We start from the raw sequence: 18,920 nt of genomic DNA, 5'->3' as shown, positions 1-18,920 counted from the left end.
TTGGGAGATGTAGTTAAATATTAATAGGCATATTTTACCTCTTGTATTCAGAGGACTAAAGCCAGGGGCAGGTTGAAAGATACTTTAGGTGCTTGATCTCTGCACCTGAAACCAAGACGAAGATTAAGAGAGAGAAAGAAGAGATGTTAAGTGAGAGCAACAGGGAAGAACCAGGACAGGGGAAGTCAGCAGCGGTTTATCGATCAGACAGTTGGGAAGGAAGACGTCTCCGGTTATCTACGGATCACAAGACTGAGGTGGGTTTTTTTTTTAGGGGACTTGGAACAATGCATGGGGTCAATGTGTCTTGACTAAAGTAAAATGTTCCTCTGTGGAGCTGAGGAGTCAATCATTCACTCCGCTTGAGGCAATAGAGCTGCTGTCATATAAAAACCAAACAGCTGCACTTTGCAATTTACAGAACAGAGCTTTTTCTGTGTTGTGTTGTGTTGATCTCATGACTGGTGCAACATGTGGAGGACTGCTGCTGGACTGTTACCATGACCTCTTCTGTGCACTTCCACAAGTATTTGGCATTGCATTCCTCTCATATAATCTAAAGGCAAGAGCATTTGTGGATGTGGCTCCAACATATTATTTCAAGCTGTACTAAGGGCTCATTAAAACATGGAGAATAAAATTTCTCAATATGCAGTAATCTTACTTGGAAAGCAAAGAAAAACAATACAGCATATGTGAGACACAAGATAAAGCGTTTCTGATTCTTTATTTTCATATAATGTATTCCAGGGACAATATCTTGCCACTGATGGGTAGAAAAATAAGAAAAAAAAACATAGTGGGTTTTGGGCTGATTTCAAAATCTCTCTTCTGTTTTAATCTCTTCAGGAGCATGTGCAGTAAATCTTCAGAGGAAGTTAGAATATGAGACTCAGCTCAGCAGAAGTTCCATGGTTTTCATGACAGCAGCAGTTTGCAGATATAATGAACTTAATATCTGGAATGTATTGTAGATCTGCTTGAATTAATTGCAGCCTGCTGCCCTTACAATGTGGATAAGAGCACCAGCTAAATACATAATTTCCAACTGTCTCTTAGCAAACTAAATATCACAGCCAAACTCATTTTCAGCCATGTTAACTTCCTGAGGAAATCTTATCTAAGAGAGATATTTTTGTCTGTGGAGGAGGCCTCCGGGCTACACAGCCTCATTATTTAGTTTGGCTTCCTGACTACATTTCCCCCTCTTATCCTCAACAGCACTATGGTGGATCTTGGCCTCAGACAGGAGCAGAAAAACATCCTCCCATTTACACAAACTGTTAACACATAGATGGGCTATCTCGCTGGGGCAGACTCGGAGTCTGTGGGCTCAGCAGTGTGCTTGAAGCTGGGGATATTGGCAGAGCTGTATCTGCATAAACAAACAGAGAGCCACTTCTGCAGTCGGGAGAGGAAAACAAGGGTAAGGTGGCAGTTTGAACCCACCTGAAAGCAGTGAGACAACAATCTGTTCATGAACACAAACACAAGTCATTAATGGTCTGTATTTATATGGTGCTTTCCTTTACTTGATGACTATTCAAAGTGCTTTACAGTCTAGTTTTGCAATTCACACATTCATATAGTGCATCTATGTGTCGCACTTTCTGGATCACACATAACTCACTGGGCTTCAGTGTTTTGCCCTGAGACTCTTCTGCAATTTGAACGGAGCAGCCAGGGGTCGAACCACAGCCCAAATATGTCACACTTCAGTAATGTCCTAATGTTGTTTAACTGGCTCTTGCCCATAACAGTGTTTCTCTCTTTTAGCAACCAGAGCCCTAACAACTCCCATAGTGCACCTCTGTTATTACTATTACATTAGGAGGTTTGTTTATCTATGTTTGGAATGAGTCGGAGTGTTAGGGTGCAGCGCAAGGTAGTGGGCAGGGTTAACTCCCATTCTAGTGGACAACTCAAAACACCTGGAAGCAACACACACCTGAGAGACCAATGAGTGCAACAGCAGCTGGTGGCACGTGGCAACCCAACCTCGAGTCAAGACACGGCTCTGGTGACAGTTAGCCAGAGCACAGATTCTATTTCACGACATTACTTTACTATGACGGGGACACTGCCCGACCACTTATGAAACCATACGATAGCGTTGGACCTGGCCGAGCTTGGAGCCTGGCGAGGCTGAAGGGGACACAAAACGGCCAGCGTCGTGGTTCACTGACCCACTGGTGGAAGACGTCTCCCTTATCAGATAGTCTGTGTGCACATAGGTTTCAAGTAAATTTTATATACTGCAGGGAAAATAGGCCTAATAATAGCAAACCAGTTCAGTTTTGTGTGTCATCTCCACTGTATCAGCTGCAGCGTCACTGCTGTGCTCAGGGTTTTGCTGAACTCTATTCAAACTTTGCTTCGCTTAAAAATAGAACAAAGTGCTGTCACCACCAAGCAAATACATTTATAAGTAGACAAGTGCAAGCAATCCACTGAGACTCAGCAAGTGACTGCATGATCACAGTTGGCTGTTTCTTCTAATCAGTGTTGTCAGTATTGTAATTTTGTTGAGGTGCTCAGCTACACACGTCATCTATTGCACTTCTGTCCGTCCTGGGAGAGGGATCCCTCACATGTCACTCTCTCTGAGGTTTCTAGGTTTTTTTCCCCCTGTTAATAGCTATTTTTTGTTTTTCCTTGCTCTTGTGCCCAATGAAACAAATTGTGATTTCTGAATATGGGCTATACAAATAAAATGTCATTGATTGATTGATAGAAGTCTATAGTGAATAATAACAGAATCGTGGGAAAGAACAGAAAGCGCTTTCACCTCATACAACAAGTGAGGAAAGGTTTCATTTTCAGAACAACTGATTAAATAAGTACATTAACACAGATGCATGTTGATTACAGAATTAAAGATCCTGAAAAGCTTGCAAGAGCAGTCTACACTCCATACAACCCGCCCCCTCCCATCAGCTGTCTCGACGAAGCTACGCCTTACCACTTGGCCCTACCCCTTCGCTTTGTGCAAATCTATGAAGGGGTAGTGTTGTCCTATTTTTCTATGTAATATAGGGGTAGTGGCCCTCTAGCCCTTCAAACACCCCTTCAACCATAGTGCATTCAAGACCCCACTAAAAACAAAGGGGGTAGATGACAATTCCTGCATGCTTTACTAACAGAGCGGGTAAAAAGCTCATAAATGTCAGTACGATATCTTGCACAATAACCATGAGAAAATGTTTAAATTTAGCAGATTATCTTACTTTCATCCAGTAGCAATCATGTGTCATTGAATTGTTTCAGGAAAATTGCAATTCACTCAAAACAAGCATGTAAACAGTCTGAGAGAGAGTTACTCCTGTGTCCAGTAAACTAAGTTGGAAAAAATAGATCAATGGATCAATCTGTTCCGTCTGTCCTGCAGTTGTCAGATGTGTCACTATCATAATGTGGGTTGATAACGGTTGTTATTGTCACTGTAATAACGTTGGTTAACTACTGATGAAGTAGCGAGTGGTGTCCCTATTTCTAGGGGAAGATTTTCTAGCCCTCTCCCTTGTGGCTCCGTTCAGAGGGGGACAGTCCCAGCAAAGGGCACATCATATCTAAGGGTAGGGCCAAGGGAGAGGAATTGGGACAGGACCTAAAACTGGGTCAATACTTATATTTCAAACACAAAGAACGATAAGTGTTAAAAGAAAATGACATAATGACACAAACCATTTTCAAAATGACTGATGAGTAATATAAAGTCGATTTCTGACAGCTCCTAACAGGTGAAAACTCCACATGACAGCCTTTAGCAGATTGATCTGAAGGAAATGAGTTTCTCCTCTTCTGAACACTGATATGTGGTTTGATGGTGCAGATAGAGGGTACTCAAATGTCTCCAATGAGGTGACGTTATCTCTTAACAACTATGGTACAAAGTCCCTGCTGACACAAGAATGAGTCAAATCACACCAGACAATTGAGGCTCATGCTGTTCAACTCTTTTGGAAAATCCCCCAAAGTTTTTTTTTTTCCGCGTTACAGTGAATGAGGAGCAGAAGTCAGCTGGATGGAAAGAATATATCTGGAAAAATAGTCAGTCCTGCTTCCTTGTTTAAGAATAGTTGTGTAAAAGCTAAAAAGCCAACATCTCTTTCATTTTATCAGAAGCACAAACCAGCAGCCCATGAATGCAACACTTGTTGGACTTCTCTAAACGAGATTTACTTGGAAATATGTGACTGACCATTTTGTTCTTCTTGGAGTAAGTCTTCTTCAGCAGCCGCTCATTCATCCTCTCTTGCTCCCGCTGGGCGTGATGGAGGAAGCCGTTCTCCAGCGGATCTACCACGGGCTGGACATTCTCCTCTTCTTCCTCCACCTCCTCGTCTTCCTTCTTCTGCCGCTTCGCCACCTTTTTCTCCTTCCACCTCTCCTTCTTCTCCTGTGTCTTCACAACCCTGGTCTTCTTCTGCAGGAGGAAGTAGAGGAGAGCTTTTTAGACATCTAGACATGAACAAATTAGAGTGTGTGTATAAATATGGACAGATACATACAGATGATACATTTAGTGGAGCAGCCAATGAATACTTCAATAAATAAATAGCTACACTGCTACTGTAGTCTCTTATGATATGTCTTTTAAATAAAAATCTAAATTATTACAATTCAACAACAGTGCTAGTGGAAGCTGTATAAACCTTTGCTCACAGACATTACTTTGAAAAAAGCCCTCATCACTTAAAGGAATTCTGCACTTGAGCTGCAGTGACACAGCTTCTAATCAATACCACACTGACAAGAGAGAGTTGCTGCTTTGAGAGCCTCAAGGATTTCCTTTGCTAAGAATCTTACTTTTATATGTTGTTCATCAGTCTGTTAATAATATTATTACCTCCACCAAGGAGGTTATATTTTCACCCCTGTCTGGGTGTATATTCCTTCTGCTATGACATCTCAGTCTAAGAAATCCTCAGTTTCTTAAAGTGACTCAAGTACCTAGTACAAATTCATTGTTATTTATACTTTACTTGAGTACTTCCCTTCTTTAAAACTTGGTACTTTAGAACAAGTGTCTTTATCTGACACATACAGGTACTAGATAATTACCTCCACCAAGGTTATACTTTCACCCCTGTCCATTTGTTTGGTTGTAAGAAAGATAACACATAAACTACCAGAAAGATCATCACAAAACATGGTGGAAGAATCCACGACTTTGGTATCACTTACTATCACATTATTTGGGCGTTTTTTGATGTTTTCAATTATCCCCCAATTAGCCCAGTGTGTGATATTTGGAGCTTGATTAATTCTTTAATTCAGTGCCATTCTAGTTATGTGTTTTTATCCCCTTTTATTGACCTTTTCCTTCAGTGTTATAACAGCTTTTCATTGTCAGCATTTTTATTTATTTTGACTTATTCTTGGCTCATCTGTCAACTGTCAGCTGTACTACCCTGTATGAAAGGTGGCATACAAATAAAGTTTTATAGATAGATTGATTGAAACAATTGAACACCAGGTGATGCCAAGTCTATGAAAAACGACCCTGCTGCAGCAGACAGATATCTCTGTCAGACAGACGGACTGGCAGGAGATGAATGAGTAAAAGAACGGAGTGAGGTTGTGCCACAGCTGGCAAACAGTCAAGCATGCAGCCCTTTTCAATACCGGCTCATACAAAGCAAGCAAACACTCGAGCAAAGAGCAGCGGCTCTCACTCTCTCTCTCTCTCTAAAAATGTTTAATCCTGTCAACAGCAGTACAATGCCTGACTGGAGCCCATAATCACTTTATGGCTCCGATATAATGAGCTTATGATATGAAGTGCTTCTTTAACATACACTAGAGAGAACATAGTCGCTGTACACTATGACCAAACAATTCCCCCCTTTAACTAATCATTCCTTTCAAGCTTCAGTTACAGCCCATATACAGAATAAGTGTTTGTTTATTGGAATTCAACCACAGTTAGAATATGCTTGCTATCTCTCCTCCAGCGCACTCTACCACCAGTAGATGCTCAATCAAGCTACTTCGCTGCAACTTCAATCAATTTCAGTGACACATGACACACAGTGAATGTGTCAGAGTTCTCAGAACACTATAAAATTACTTTCACATCATGTCACGGCCTTGGCAGGAAAATTATAGCATGGCAGACCAGAGCACCAGGTTTGTTACTTTTGAAATACTAAAGGTTTGACTGTGTGGTTTTCTTGCTTTTTTTCTAGTTCGTGTTTTGCTTCTCGACTGGCAGCTCCACCTAAAAGCTTGACAGTCAAAAACATGGGAATTCTTCCCACTGCTACCTCCGTTCCATCCTCCCACAGATGAACGTGGCATTAGTCATACAGCCGAGGTCAAACTAAGCTCGGGATTCATTGGCAGTGTGGGCAAACTTAAGGCCAACCTCATATATTGAGGAGGCGCACATGCACATGCACACACGCATGCACACACACACAGATCAGTCAGCCTGTGGGAAACACAGCTGCCTAGTGATCGAATTGTACCCTCCTCCTCCTCCTCCTCCTCCTCCTTCTGGCCTTCTGCTGCATCTTATTTCCAGATCTCATCAGGACCGAGTGGAGCTGGTGACACGGCCCTGCCTGGTAAAGCCTGTCGCTGGATATCACTGTGTCTGAGTGGCAGAGGACGACGGCTGCACTGCTTGAAGCTGCGTGGAGTTCAAGGCTGAGGGCTGCTAGTTCACGTGTCAACATCTGTTCACAGCCAGCAGCGCTCGGCCTGACCACAGTTAGCTCAGCACTCCGTTTGAATAATCAAATTATTGGCTCGGAGGGTGGAAGGTTAGCAGATGGCTAGCACATTAGCCCAGAGCATTAGTCACATAACTGCTAATGAATGACACCTTCTGTGACAAGAGGTGAGCGCGTGTCAGGCACTACAAAAAAGATTTGCCAAGGTATCCATGACAAAAAGCAATGTTAGTACAAGCTAGGTGTAAGTAAACTTGAATTGGAAGAGCCCAAAGACCCTAAAACCACCCACACAAACACCGTCATTATGATGTTCTAGTCCAGGAGTCTTGGCATAAATTTTTCTGCTACACTGAACATGTTCGGAGATGAGGAGCATCTTTTTTCTCTTACTTGCTGGTACAATTCCCAGGCTCCCGGGAGAAGCTGTTTGGAAACACATGCGTTTCTGTGAAGGAGATTTACTTCTCACGACGAAGAAAATCACCTTGATATTTATTTAAGACTGGATACGAAACTAGCTGACTGTAGGAAGATCGCTTTTTTTTTTCATTGTGAGAGTTAAAACTACTTCAACAGTATATTCAGTAAACACTACAGACTTGGGATCAGAGTACAGGGGTGACAGATGACTCTGGGACTCCACCGACCGGCCCACCTTCAAAACATTGCTCAAAACCCACCTCTTCAGAACTGCTTTCAATCCCTGTTTAATGATGCACATTTCATATTTCTAGTCTTATTTCCCTTTTTTTTTTGAAAATTGTTCAAAGCACTTTATTATCATTATTATAATATAGTTATAATAAACAACTGCTAGTGAATTCTAAAACAAGAGTATTGAGCTCAGAGCTCTGACATCTTATTTATATCTTGATTATCTATTCATTCAAATTGTGCAATTTTACTCAGTTGTGTACAAGATTCTAATGTCTGTTTGTAACATAATGGGATTTGGCATTTGGGAGCTGGACGCTATGTAATGTAATTTGAATTGTGCACTTGTTTTGTGTGTGTGTGAATAACAATAAAGTGAATCTTAAGAAATGAAGCTGAGTTACAGTTCTATCCTCTCGCACATGCTCCTACGTCACATGAACAGTTCTTGCAATCTCTCGTCTCTGCCAGCTCATTCTCAAATTTCATCTAATCACAACCTGACACTCGCCTTGAGCCAATCACCTGGAAGCTGTCAGAGAATAAAATGTTATCTCTTCCTCCTATTACTTCAGTACCATGATAACTGAATGACCAACCTCCACCCCTAAAACATGGGGTCATCTTCCTTTAACCGTCCAATCAGAAGGCATCATTAGATGTGCCAACTTCATCACCAGTGTCCCAGTCTCCTTTATATCCAAAACACCTAATTCTACTTCCTGCTGGAGTCAGAAAGTCTATGTTCACAATAAATTTAATTTCATTCTAATTGTCTCTCCTGATTGAATCATGCATCAGTCTGTCCAGAGAAACTTTAATACCAGTGTATTTTTTGTGTGATACATTTATAACAGCAGGACATAAGACTGCTCAGCTAACACAGCTGAAAGGCTGACACGCGGATTTAGTGTCATGACACTGACATCACACAGCAGCTCTTCTCACCCCACAAGGGCAACACATTAATTTCTCATGAGGTACCAGATGCTATTAACAGGCCACTTATGATCCTATTCATAACCTGAAGAGCCTTCTCATAGAGCTGTTAGACAAAGCAGCTTCAGTCTGAGAGCAGGAGAAGCTGAGTATCAGGTGTTTTTTTCTTTGCAGGAGCTACGCTAAGGACTGTCCATTAATAATGATGAAATTCAGGCTTTGCAATTTGAAATTTCCCATCTGCTTACTTATTAATAGAAACATGTCATCGTGAACAATCCTGCTGCGAGTGGTGGAATCAACAAAGTGTGTCGAAATGCTCTTATTAGCATTCTGGTGGGTGTCTCTGTGGTTATCACCCGTTTCATTCAGCCAAGGTGGAAAACACACAGACACACAGGGACTTCAGAGATAATGTGACAGCTTGACACTCTTATCTTCAGTTGAACTTAATATTTGAAAAGAGGACTGACATAGGCTTTGTGTGTGTGAATGAGTCAGAGCCTTTGCATACAGAAATCGTAGAAGATTAGCATTATCTAAAGTAAAGATGACACTAATGGTGACCTAAAATTGGAGTTACATTTCCCCGTATTGGTCTGCCGATGGAAATATTAAAGGAAAACAATGATAATCTTTGTCTGTTACTGTATAACATGTATTTCTTGTGACAACTCAGTGAGCTACATGAAACATAGCTGGGTTCTTTTACATCTTTATATCATCAGTTGTAGTCTGGATACTGCTGCACAGTGCAGCACTGCCGCCTCACAGCAAGAAGGTTCCTGGCTTGACTGGGGTTTATCTGTGTGGAGTCTGGAGTGGGTTGTCTCTGGGTACTCCAGCTTCCTCCCACTGTACAAAGACATGCACATTGTGTTTGGTTGATTGGAGACTAAATTGAACGTAGGTGTAAGTGTGAGTGTCAATTGTTGTTTGTCTCTCCAGAACAATGGTGACCTGTCCAGGCTGCAGCACTCCTCTCACCCAATGTCAGCTGGGATTGGCTCCAGCCAAGAAAATCATAGAAGGAGTGATGCCAAAAATATGCTGTTGTTCTCTTCCACCTTGAAATCAATGGCAATGCAGGATTCTTTTAGGTTCACATGTGAAATTTCTCTAAAGGTGTAGTTATGCACTGTCTTTGTGGTTTAACCAGACTGAAAAATGTAATAACTGCAATATCTTGGTTTTTAAAATCAGCGTGAAACCTGTTTTGCTTCTGAAACGTCTCTGGGTCATCTGAGTATCTCAGCCGGTCAAGTGCAACATCCAGTTGAGTGAGTACAACACTCTCAAGTCAGTTTGAATCATGTGACCTTTCATTCATAACAACACTCTACTACTTCTTCCCCCCGAAGGCTTTAAACTGTCTAATAAGCACAGACAGGACATGACACGAGGGGTGTATCTATGTATAAATCAACTATTTAAACACTGATGTAGAGTATGTACAGAGGTAGGTTGTGTTGGAGCCTACAGATTGGTACGGGGAGGAGTTTTTCTCTCTCACTCCAGCTCCGTTTAACATCAGCTTGACGTTTCTGTCCAGCTACAGTGCACCGTTTGAAAGAATGTGAATGTGGGCTTCAATTCTTTGCCTCTAAAAAGCTTTGATACAGGTCAACTGAGGTGTTGTGCTTTGTTAAACACCATTTACTCCGCTCTCTTGTTTTAGGGAATTACATTGTTCACTGAATAATTAATATCCTCTGATGTTTTTAAGTGGAAATAATAACAGCAAGTGACCTCTGCTCTGGACAAAACTGAACTAACTTATTTTATATTACAAAATTACATGCGGAGCCATCCGTGCAGTAGCTTTTGTTCTGCTGTCCCTCTGTGACCTCATGTGTAATTCTCAAAACAAAACACTGGTTACAGTTCATACCAGTTCAACATTGCATAATATGGGTAGAGAGAAGAATGTGGGTCTGGGTGTGAGAATGTGTGTCATGCTTCTCATGCTGGTTTTGTATGTGCCAGGCTTTTATTTATTATCACGTCTGAGCTCAAGAAATCCGACTTGGTTTTGAATGTTGTTTGAACTCACCTGATCTCAATGCTGTCTTTATATCTGCTGTTTTCTCTCAGTAAAAAACATATTTTAATTGTCTGTCTGTGTCATTTCCATTTATTCACAGTGCACCACACAGACAACAGATCTATAAAAGCTCCGGGGGAGAAGAGGTAATCCAGCACTGTTAGTCTGCCAGCAGCTTAGTTTTAGTATAATTTCCATATGCCTTAGGCCAGAAGTGGGGTTTTTCTTTTAATGCAACAAAACATAACGGAGTGGTCTAAACCCATTCAGTAGAATATCATTCGCAAATGAAAAAATTTGGGTACAAAGAAGATGCATTACTGCTGGATAGATGATCTTTGTTTAAGATCTCGAGTAAGTGATTCTAATCTAATTCACTTTTTGTCAAATTCTGCTCATATCTCCTCACGATTAAAATTGATCTGGACGATCATAACAGCACAACACCGTTACAGCCAATCAGCAACAAGGGTATTCGTGGTACAGTGTTAGTGAGATGGAAGTCTGTGAGCTGGAAACAGCGATTTTCTTGGAAAGGGTCATAAAAAGCGATTTATAAATAAAACATGCGGACACATCACCTGTCACATCTCAAATGAGATAATATCATTCATCTAACCTTCTACTGTCAAGGGATGGGACGACAACCTGAAAAAGATAACTTACAACGATAACTTTCACAACGGAACAACTACTGTTAGCCACTGAAAATGCCTTTCTGCCTCTACCACTATCTCACAGGAAGTGAAACCCACAATCCATTGCATAGTAGCCCTCAAAGTGCTAGGTGCCCAAGCACCACGGACAACAGTAAACCCGAAGAAGGTAACAAAATAATAAAAGGGTGAGCTGGTTCAACGGTGGAGAGATCACCAAAAGTTGAAAATGATGAAGAGGATGAAGAGATGGCTGTCTCTACTTGACAGGTGGGTAATATTAATTTTCTTTTGCTCACATATAAAAAGTATTATGTTGTCCCCTTTGCAAATATTTGTGGTGGCTATTTTCAACTTTTTGAGATCAGAGGTTCAGCTTAGCATTGTGTGAATGTGGTGGAGCCAGTGTGGGAGCAGTGAAGGGAGAGGTGTATTTGTTTTGAGATGAAATATCAACAGTCATTCTCCAGAATAGGTTTCCAAACATTTCAGGATAAGAGCTGTTAAATGGAGAATGCATGATGATATCTATTAACCCTCAGTGGCACTGCAACCTGAATGGTCAAAAACATAACTTTCAATCTTTCTTTATGATTTCCCAGGTGCAGTCTTTATCTTTTTGATCCATTATTAATGGGACTGCCATTCCCTTTTACAGATCTTAATTACACAGTGATCTGAGTGGTGAATCTCTCTCATTTTACTCTGATCAACCTGGGGCAGAAATGTGACTGTGACTAACAAGTGGAGAAGAAATGGTTTAAGATATGATGAGCCTGAGGGATGGAGGGTGGGGGTGAGGGCAGATGACAAGGACGAAGGGGAAGAGGAGAGGTAGATGAGGACGGACAGAGCCTGGAACAGGAGAGACTGCTCGACTTGTTTGACCCTACCACGTTACCCTAGCAACAGCACGGGATAGCTTTGTTGCCGCTCCAGGCTGCATGGGGACTCAAGTGTGTGTGTGAGTGTGCATATGTGTATGGGTATGAGTGCATAAAATCCAACACAGGTTTCCATGCTGGAAACAATGAAGTGCACAGCTTTCCGTGGTTATGCCGGGGCCTTGAGATCCGCCGTGGAAGCGCGTGCAGCTCCCAGAGGATGGTTTATGCATTCTGCAAAGAGGAATGTCAGCAAAGCCTGAAGATGCTTGCAAAAGGCTAAGGAGGGTCTCCATGAGGCATGCATAAACCAGAAGGCAAAGGAGTTCACAAATGGAGCCTGGTGTGCAGAAAAATAGACAGGGTGTGGAACGAGAGATGGACGTATCTAATGCACATCACCGTGCTTTCTCCACTGCACTCTCTTCTTTCTAAGGCCAGTAATTATTTAGCAGACACAAAGAGCCGTGCAGGGTACACCTTCCTTGACATTATCCAGTGTGACAAAGAGATTACAAGAGATCCAAAAACTGTCTGTTTAATAAATTAAATAAAAATCTCATCATTCAACTTGACAATAAGAAAATGTGTAAACATGATATTTTTCTTAAAGATAATATTAGTTCCTGATTAATTGCCTGGGAATATTTAGGCCAGAATAGAAGCAGGTGAAGTAGAGATATGCATCCCCATCTACAGACTGTGAAATCTCACTCTTAGCTCTAAACCTGGTTCAAACGTCGGGGGGGACAATGCAAGGGAGAGGATATGATCTTCTATGTTTTGTTCAGAGTTGAACAGAAATAAACATGTAAAGGAATTTCAAAACACAGGGTGGAAGGGTGGAGTCTGGGTCAAGGAAGACCAAATTTAACTTTAACTTTCATTGAAGGATGACAGAGATGATCTAAGAATCTGTTTTCTAACACTAAGAGGCATTTTTCAATTCATTTGCAAATTCCTATTAATTAATTAATGGGAGTGGTGTTTTCTAGTAAACCCTAATTGGAAAGCTTTTCAATGAGGTAAATACTCAAAAAGTAAATCCTGCACTCTTTCATCTTTCCATTTGACATAAAAGCAGCACAGTCATTTGATGCTTCAGCTGTGTTTAGCTCCTTTTAAGCAGCCTGAGGTGTGGTTGTGCAGATTTATTGCTCAGCTGATGGACTGATTCTGTACGCATTACCGCAGCTCTTGGCATGTCAGATAAATCACTCTGACTTGTCATGATTTAGACTGGATTGATTTAATCATGCTGCGCTCGCTAGCTTTTATAGTCCCTTGCATGTGAAGCTTCGCAGAGACAGCCGAGCGCACACCTTCCTGTAATGCTGCTGTCAGCTACATCAAACACACCTTTGATTAACTTAGAGCCTACAATCATTTACCCAGGGTCCCCGCTTCTCTCAAAGCATGTAATCAGAGCGTTATTGCCTCGCAGAGAGAAAAGAGAGCACATTGTGAGCCAAGGAGCTTATCAGGCTGTGAACAAGAGAAAGCACACATTTCTACAGTGATCAATGTTGCATAATTGGCTAGCACGCGGATTAAATGAACCGCATCCTTTTCACCTTTTGTTAATCGATGTGGTGTATTTTTCCTGTTCATTTGACTTCATGGTTAAAGGCCTATTCCTTTGTGAGGGTAAGCTAGTCTTTTGGCCGTGTTGCTGTGTGCGGTGTGTTTTGGGAGGGCAGGGGACTGAACAGGAGGGCTGAGGTGTTTATCCCTGGCATTTTAGCTCGCCACTACAGTTGCCTAGCAAACAGGAGCCAACCTGAGAGCAGGCCATCTCCCTCACTTTGTCACTTCCTTCTCTTTCAGCTTCACACGCCACTGCTCTCTTCGCTGCTTTCTCTGGAGCGGTGCACACAGTGCTGAGTTTGGATCATGCGGGAGAGTAACTGTCGGGATGGTTTGTGGGTAAAAGCATCAACATGAAAACTGTGACGCTAGTTGGAAGCCAACAACAGAAGAGTTTGTCATGATCGTTATACTCAAACTTACTCCAACCACTGCTGTCAATAAAAGACGGCTATCCTGACACTGTTCAAGACATAAAACTCTTCACCTCTATGATGATAATCTTGATTGAGTGACGCTAAACACAGGTATTGTAAACCTCAAAGACAAAGTTAGAAACTCAGTAGATATAGTTATTTATATATATTTATATAAATACAGTATATATATCTTACTCCCTGTGAGCAATCTATGACCTTCAAAAGAGCATTATATGAAGAGATCATTTTGAACATTCCTCATGTTCATAGTCAGAGAAGAAAAAAGATACTTTGGGTGCAACACTTCAATTCCTTTCCCTTGAGATTGTAATCCTGACTACAGCTTGATGATACATCAAAGCTTCTAATTGCAGTGGAATGGAGATTTACTTCTGACCTGGCAACACTGCTGTAGTATGTGTGCAGATCGTGATAGCCCTCCCCTCTTTCATTTCTTGTATTCCCTGCCCCCCCCTTTATTGCTCTATACACTCATTTCACTGTATTTTTGTGAGCACATGAATTGGAACTGCAGGTTTTATGAGCCTTTAAGTGTTCTTATAGCTGTGTTTCCTGCTGTTAGTTTGTATGTGTTTGTTAGTATGTAATATGTATGCATGTTTATAAACCTGCCTCTGGCATATACACATTAATGAATAATACGTGTATATATAGCTGAGTATTCCCAGAACTTTTTAAGCCTCTATATGTGCTTGCCTACAATTCCTGCTTCTGCGCATATTGCTGCAAAAATGTATTCGGTCAATACAGGGATGTGCATGCACAGCTACTTCAACTATAGAAAAGCATAGTGCAGTTAGAGTGCATGTGATGCAACTAAGTAAAATCCTAAATTGTGTATGCTGCTATTAGCGTGTTAGTATGCTTGTGCATGTTTGTGTAACGCACACGTGCAGGAGCTGAATTAGCTCCTGGAGTGACACCATCTGGCCAGCGGGTGCTGAGGGGGAAAGAATGGGGGGAATGCAGCGATAACAGGGAGGTGAAGCAGAACAATAAACGCTGTCTTTAAATCTGTTTAAAGCTCAGAGAAACACTCAGGGAAACTAGAGAACAGAGCGACACACACTCCACATTACAGGAGGAGAAAGACGCCAGGGGCTGAGACGAAGGAAGACGAAGAGAGTTTGATCAGGATATGTCCACATTTTTAAGTCTGTGCTCGTACAGGAAGTGGAGTCTATTGCAGGGATAAGTGTTTCAAATGTTGCCTCAGCTAGTTATATCTACAGTGTATACTGTAACTATGCATTTCTCTTTCCCTGTACTTGTAGTATTTATACAGTATAAATACTGCAAGAGCTTACAAGTCATTATTACCATTCTTACATTGATACAAACACAAGGTGATAGTCTTAAACTACACTTGCATATAATAAGTTATAGCCCTTTTTATTTGGTAGATGTAGCTTAATCTAATACAGTATAATACAGCTATACACACTTGATAGTTTTAATTTTGAATTTAAAAGAAAATTCAATCCTCGCCTTGAGGTGTTAACCTCATGTGATGTTTATCATCAGCTGGTGTGTCGCCCGAGTTGGCCACCACCAATTGAGCAGTTTATTTCAGCTGTCAAATTCACTTGCTTGCTCCCAGTCGCTGATCACTTTGCTGCTGCTACAGCTGATGCATCGCTCATCCAGCCAACATCCCAGCATGCAGCTGTGAGCTCTGTTTCTTTAGGGTTCCTCACAGCTGTGAGTATTGATCTCTGCTAGCTTCTGCTTGGGTGCTCTTGTTGTGTCAAGCAAAAAAAAACCTCACACTTACAATTTCAATTAAAATAGAAACATACAATCTTTACATTTGAAGTTTGTGAATTTATCTGACACCATGTCCACAAAATTTTTGAGATTTTCAAAAAAATCTCTGTCCACATTACCTTTGATTTACAAAATATCTCCATCCAGACAAGAACACAAAATTACCACAAAAGCTCAAACAAGCATGCCAGGCCAGTAGGTGGCGATACATTCTCCATCAATGATCAGGCTAATAGCAGAGGAGAGTGCGGCAGTCCTTGTAATATTGGCTGAAGCAAACGCTTGTGAATGCCAGAATGTGGCTCAGTGATACTACATTTTGCTGCAAAATAGAGCTACAGTGCAAATCAAATATAGAAAACTAGTATAAGGCCATTGTAGTTGTTGTTTCTGGCATATGGTCATAAACAAAGCAGAGAGCATGAAGTAAGCTGGGAAGTCATTGTATCCCAAACACGGATACACAGAAAATCTGCACTTTCTTAAATTCCCACTTTAATTGTCATGTGCATGTGGATAAGAGGCTCAATCACAGAAGAACAATATCTGCATTAGTGTGGACAGGGCCCTTTGAATTTCCCCAGTGAGTGGATCAACACAGTTTTTATCTTATATTAACTGTTGAGTCCAATGCAAAAGGCAGCATGAAAGCACTTATTTGACAATTACCATGCATGAAAAATACCATCAACAAAGCAAGAATATCAACCTCTTAAGTCTTGAGGTTTAAATTAGAGATCATGTGCTGCCAGATATCATAAGTCGCACCTCCCACCGGCTCTTCAAGACACTATTAAATCAACTGTCTGACAGGAAAGAGACTTTTGGCAGAGGCCAATATGTCCTGTGAACCTCCCACCCATTGTCACAGGAAGCTCCCTGCTTTCTGCTGCTCAGCCCACACACTCGAGCCCAAAATACAGCCGGGTGTCATTCCATGGGTCTCTCCCTTCCTCGCACTCTCTCCAGAGAGAGGGAGCGTTGCCTCGGCAACAGCTATTCCAATTGGCGAAGGAGAATGACAAATAAACTCCTACAAATTCGCAACGTCTGTCTCACACTGTCAAACAAATCAGCCCGACACATTTTCTCTATCGACTGCTAATTGTATTTTTCATGGGTAAATGTGCTAAAAAACACACCAGGGACGTTAACGTCAAGCCTCTTCAAGAACAATAAACAGCGAGCTTTTGAATGCGAGCAAACGTTTTTTCCTGTCGACATTACTCAGCGCTCGCAGTTTGACAGTCACTCTCTCGCTCTTTACTCTCGAAAGCCAAATCAAGAAATACAAATTACAAAACGAGTTTCCTTCCCACTGCTGACTAACTCAGAAGATGACAGAAGTGTTTTGACGTCAGCTGAATCTCTGAGTGCGTCCTGCTGTGAGCTGAACCGGTGCGAGGAGTCGGCTTTGTTCGCCCAGCGGGAGGCTGACAGAGCGGAGGAATCCCAGCCGAGGACGACTGACGGGGGAGGAGAAAACTCAGCTCTGCCTGCGGCCTCACACTGTATCACTGCAACAGCCATCTCCCAAAATGTAATACCCTTCAACTTCACAGCCACACACGTTCTTTAAATACTTTTCTAAGCCTGATGATGATGATGAAACTTCCTCAATCTAAGTCCAAAACCAAACACGTCAGCCCAGAAGGAACATTGCGAAGCTCTGATAAAAAGATGTGTGACCAGTAGAAATAATTCAGCCAACAAACCCATTATGACACATTTTAATATTACAGAGGTCATGGTTGTAGGTTGAAGAGGCATCACTGTGACCTGACCCTGATGAATTCAGCTCTTGTATCCACTGACACTCATTCTGTCAGCATATATTGTGTTTCTGACTTTATGTTACACACGTTCCCAGGAGGTTGTGGAGAGTTCTCAGCATTGAACAACTCAACGTTAAATGTTCCTGCACAGGAATGTGTCGAAAGGTCATTCCATTAATATCCTAATGCTAGGTTAAGCTGAGAAAACAAGGGTTTCTTCACTTTCCATAATGTAAGTTGACTTTGCAAAGCTGTCTCCAGAGCCACAGAATATACTACTCTGTCTTTAAAGAGGTCAGAGGTTAAGTAGTACTTCTCATGATGTGTAAAATAAGTTGAGTACACTTCAAAAGGTTTTTGGTAATTACCACATTGTTATATTGCAGGTTCCTGTGAGTTTTGTCAACATGATCAATTTCCCTAAATGTCAGATATTAATAATAGCCACTTTCGTAATTGTTGAAACGTGCAGATGATTTAATGAAGGCTCTGTTCTATCCAAGTGGAATTCAGTCATCATTCATGTTATTACTTAAACTGCTAATGTCTCATAACTTTCATGTATTTCTTTTAAACATTTGAAGTAATTGGTCTTGTTAATTAATAAAATCGGTTTTAAAACAAACTGCACAAGATTCAGTTTTTCTTTTTCCCCTGTGACAGTAAAAGGGCCCTAGCCCAAACAACTATAGAAAGCCCAGAGAAACAGCTCCACCAAGATATGATTTTCACACTCGTATCACTTTGCTGTTATATTAAAGTAACTTTTGAGAGTTCATCAGGACTATGATGGATTTACAGACTCTCCAGAGATAGGTGTTGAGCTATCAGTACTTAACTGGTTATCATCAATGAGCTATGAGCTATGACAAGAAAGATGGGGAGGAAGGTTGATAAGCATCCCCTCTATAAAAGCATAACCTCAGGTTCTTCTGTCATGTCGGAGAGGTACTTTAAAAATTGAGCCTGCTAAATCTCCCAGGGGGTTTCCATGAGGACATGGAGGAGCCAGCCAGTGGGAGAAAGAAGGCAGCGAGGAGGGTCCAAAAAAAAAAAAAGACCATAAAGGCCCATATTTGGTTCGTCTAGTACTTTAAAATGCCACAGTTCCACAAGTGCAAACACATATTTTTATTATTACATATTTGAATGAATTTTAGACATGACATAATTTACTCTAAAGGACAGTTTGGCTTCTTGTTTGTTTTAGCCCACACATCCAATATCCACTCATGGTTCTGACACTGATCTGCCTGGTTCTCCTGCTCCTCCAAAAAAAAAACCTGTTTGTATAATTTGTAGCAAATTATCAGGGATCACATAATGCATCAATACACTATCTGTGGATTACACATTGTCAGTTACCATGGCATCAGTTCTAAAGTGAACAATTCAAATTAAAACAAATTAAAAGCTGAAATGAGTTAAGTGTTCATTCTTTTATTCTTGATAAATGTTCTTTTTTAAGAATCTGTTGATTTCCACTATAGC

At 41.2% G+C, this 18,920-nt stretch overlaps 1 protein-coding gene across 16 annotated transcripts in view; it reads right to left on the bottom strand.

The window, feature by feature from the left end:
- The window catches only part of fbrsl1 (fibrosin-like 1), a 279,449-nt gene that overhangs the window by 197,685 nt on the left and 62,844 nt on the right, over positions 1-18,920 (bottom strand). For all 16 annotated transcript variants that reach the window (XM_020093934.2, XM_069524201.1, XM_069524198.1 and 13 more), the window contains exon 2: positions 4,202-4,426. In XM_020093934.2, coding sequence (XP_019949493.1) covers positions 4,202-4,426 — 225 coding nt within the window. The remainder of the gene's footprint in view (positions 1-4,201; positions 4,427-18,920) is intronic.

This window comes from Paralichthys olivaceus, chromosome 4 (genome assembly GCF_024713975.1).
Source record: "Paralichthys olivaceus isolate ysfri-2021 chromosome 4, ASM2471397v2, whole genome shotgun sequence".
NCBI lineage: Eukaryota > Metazoa > Chordata > Actinopteri > Pleuronectiformes > Paralichthyidae > Paralichthys > Paralichthys olivaceus.
The sequence above is the reverse complement of the archived record's forward strand: the minus strand, read 5'-3'. Positions and strand labels throughout refer to the sequence as shown.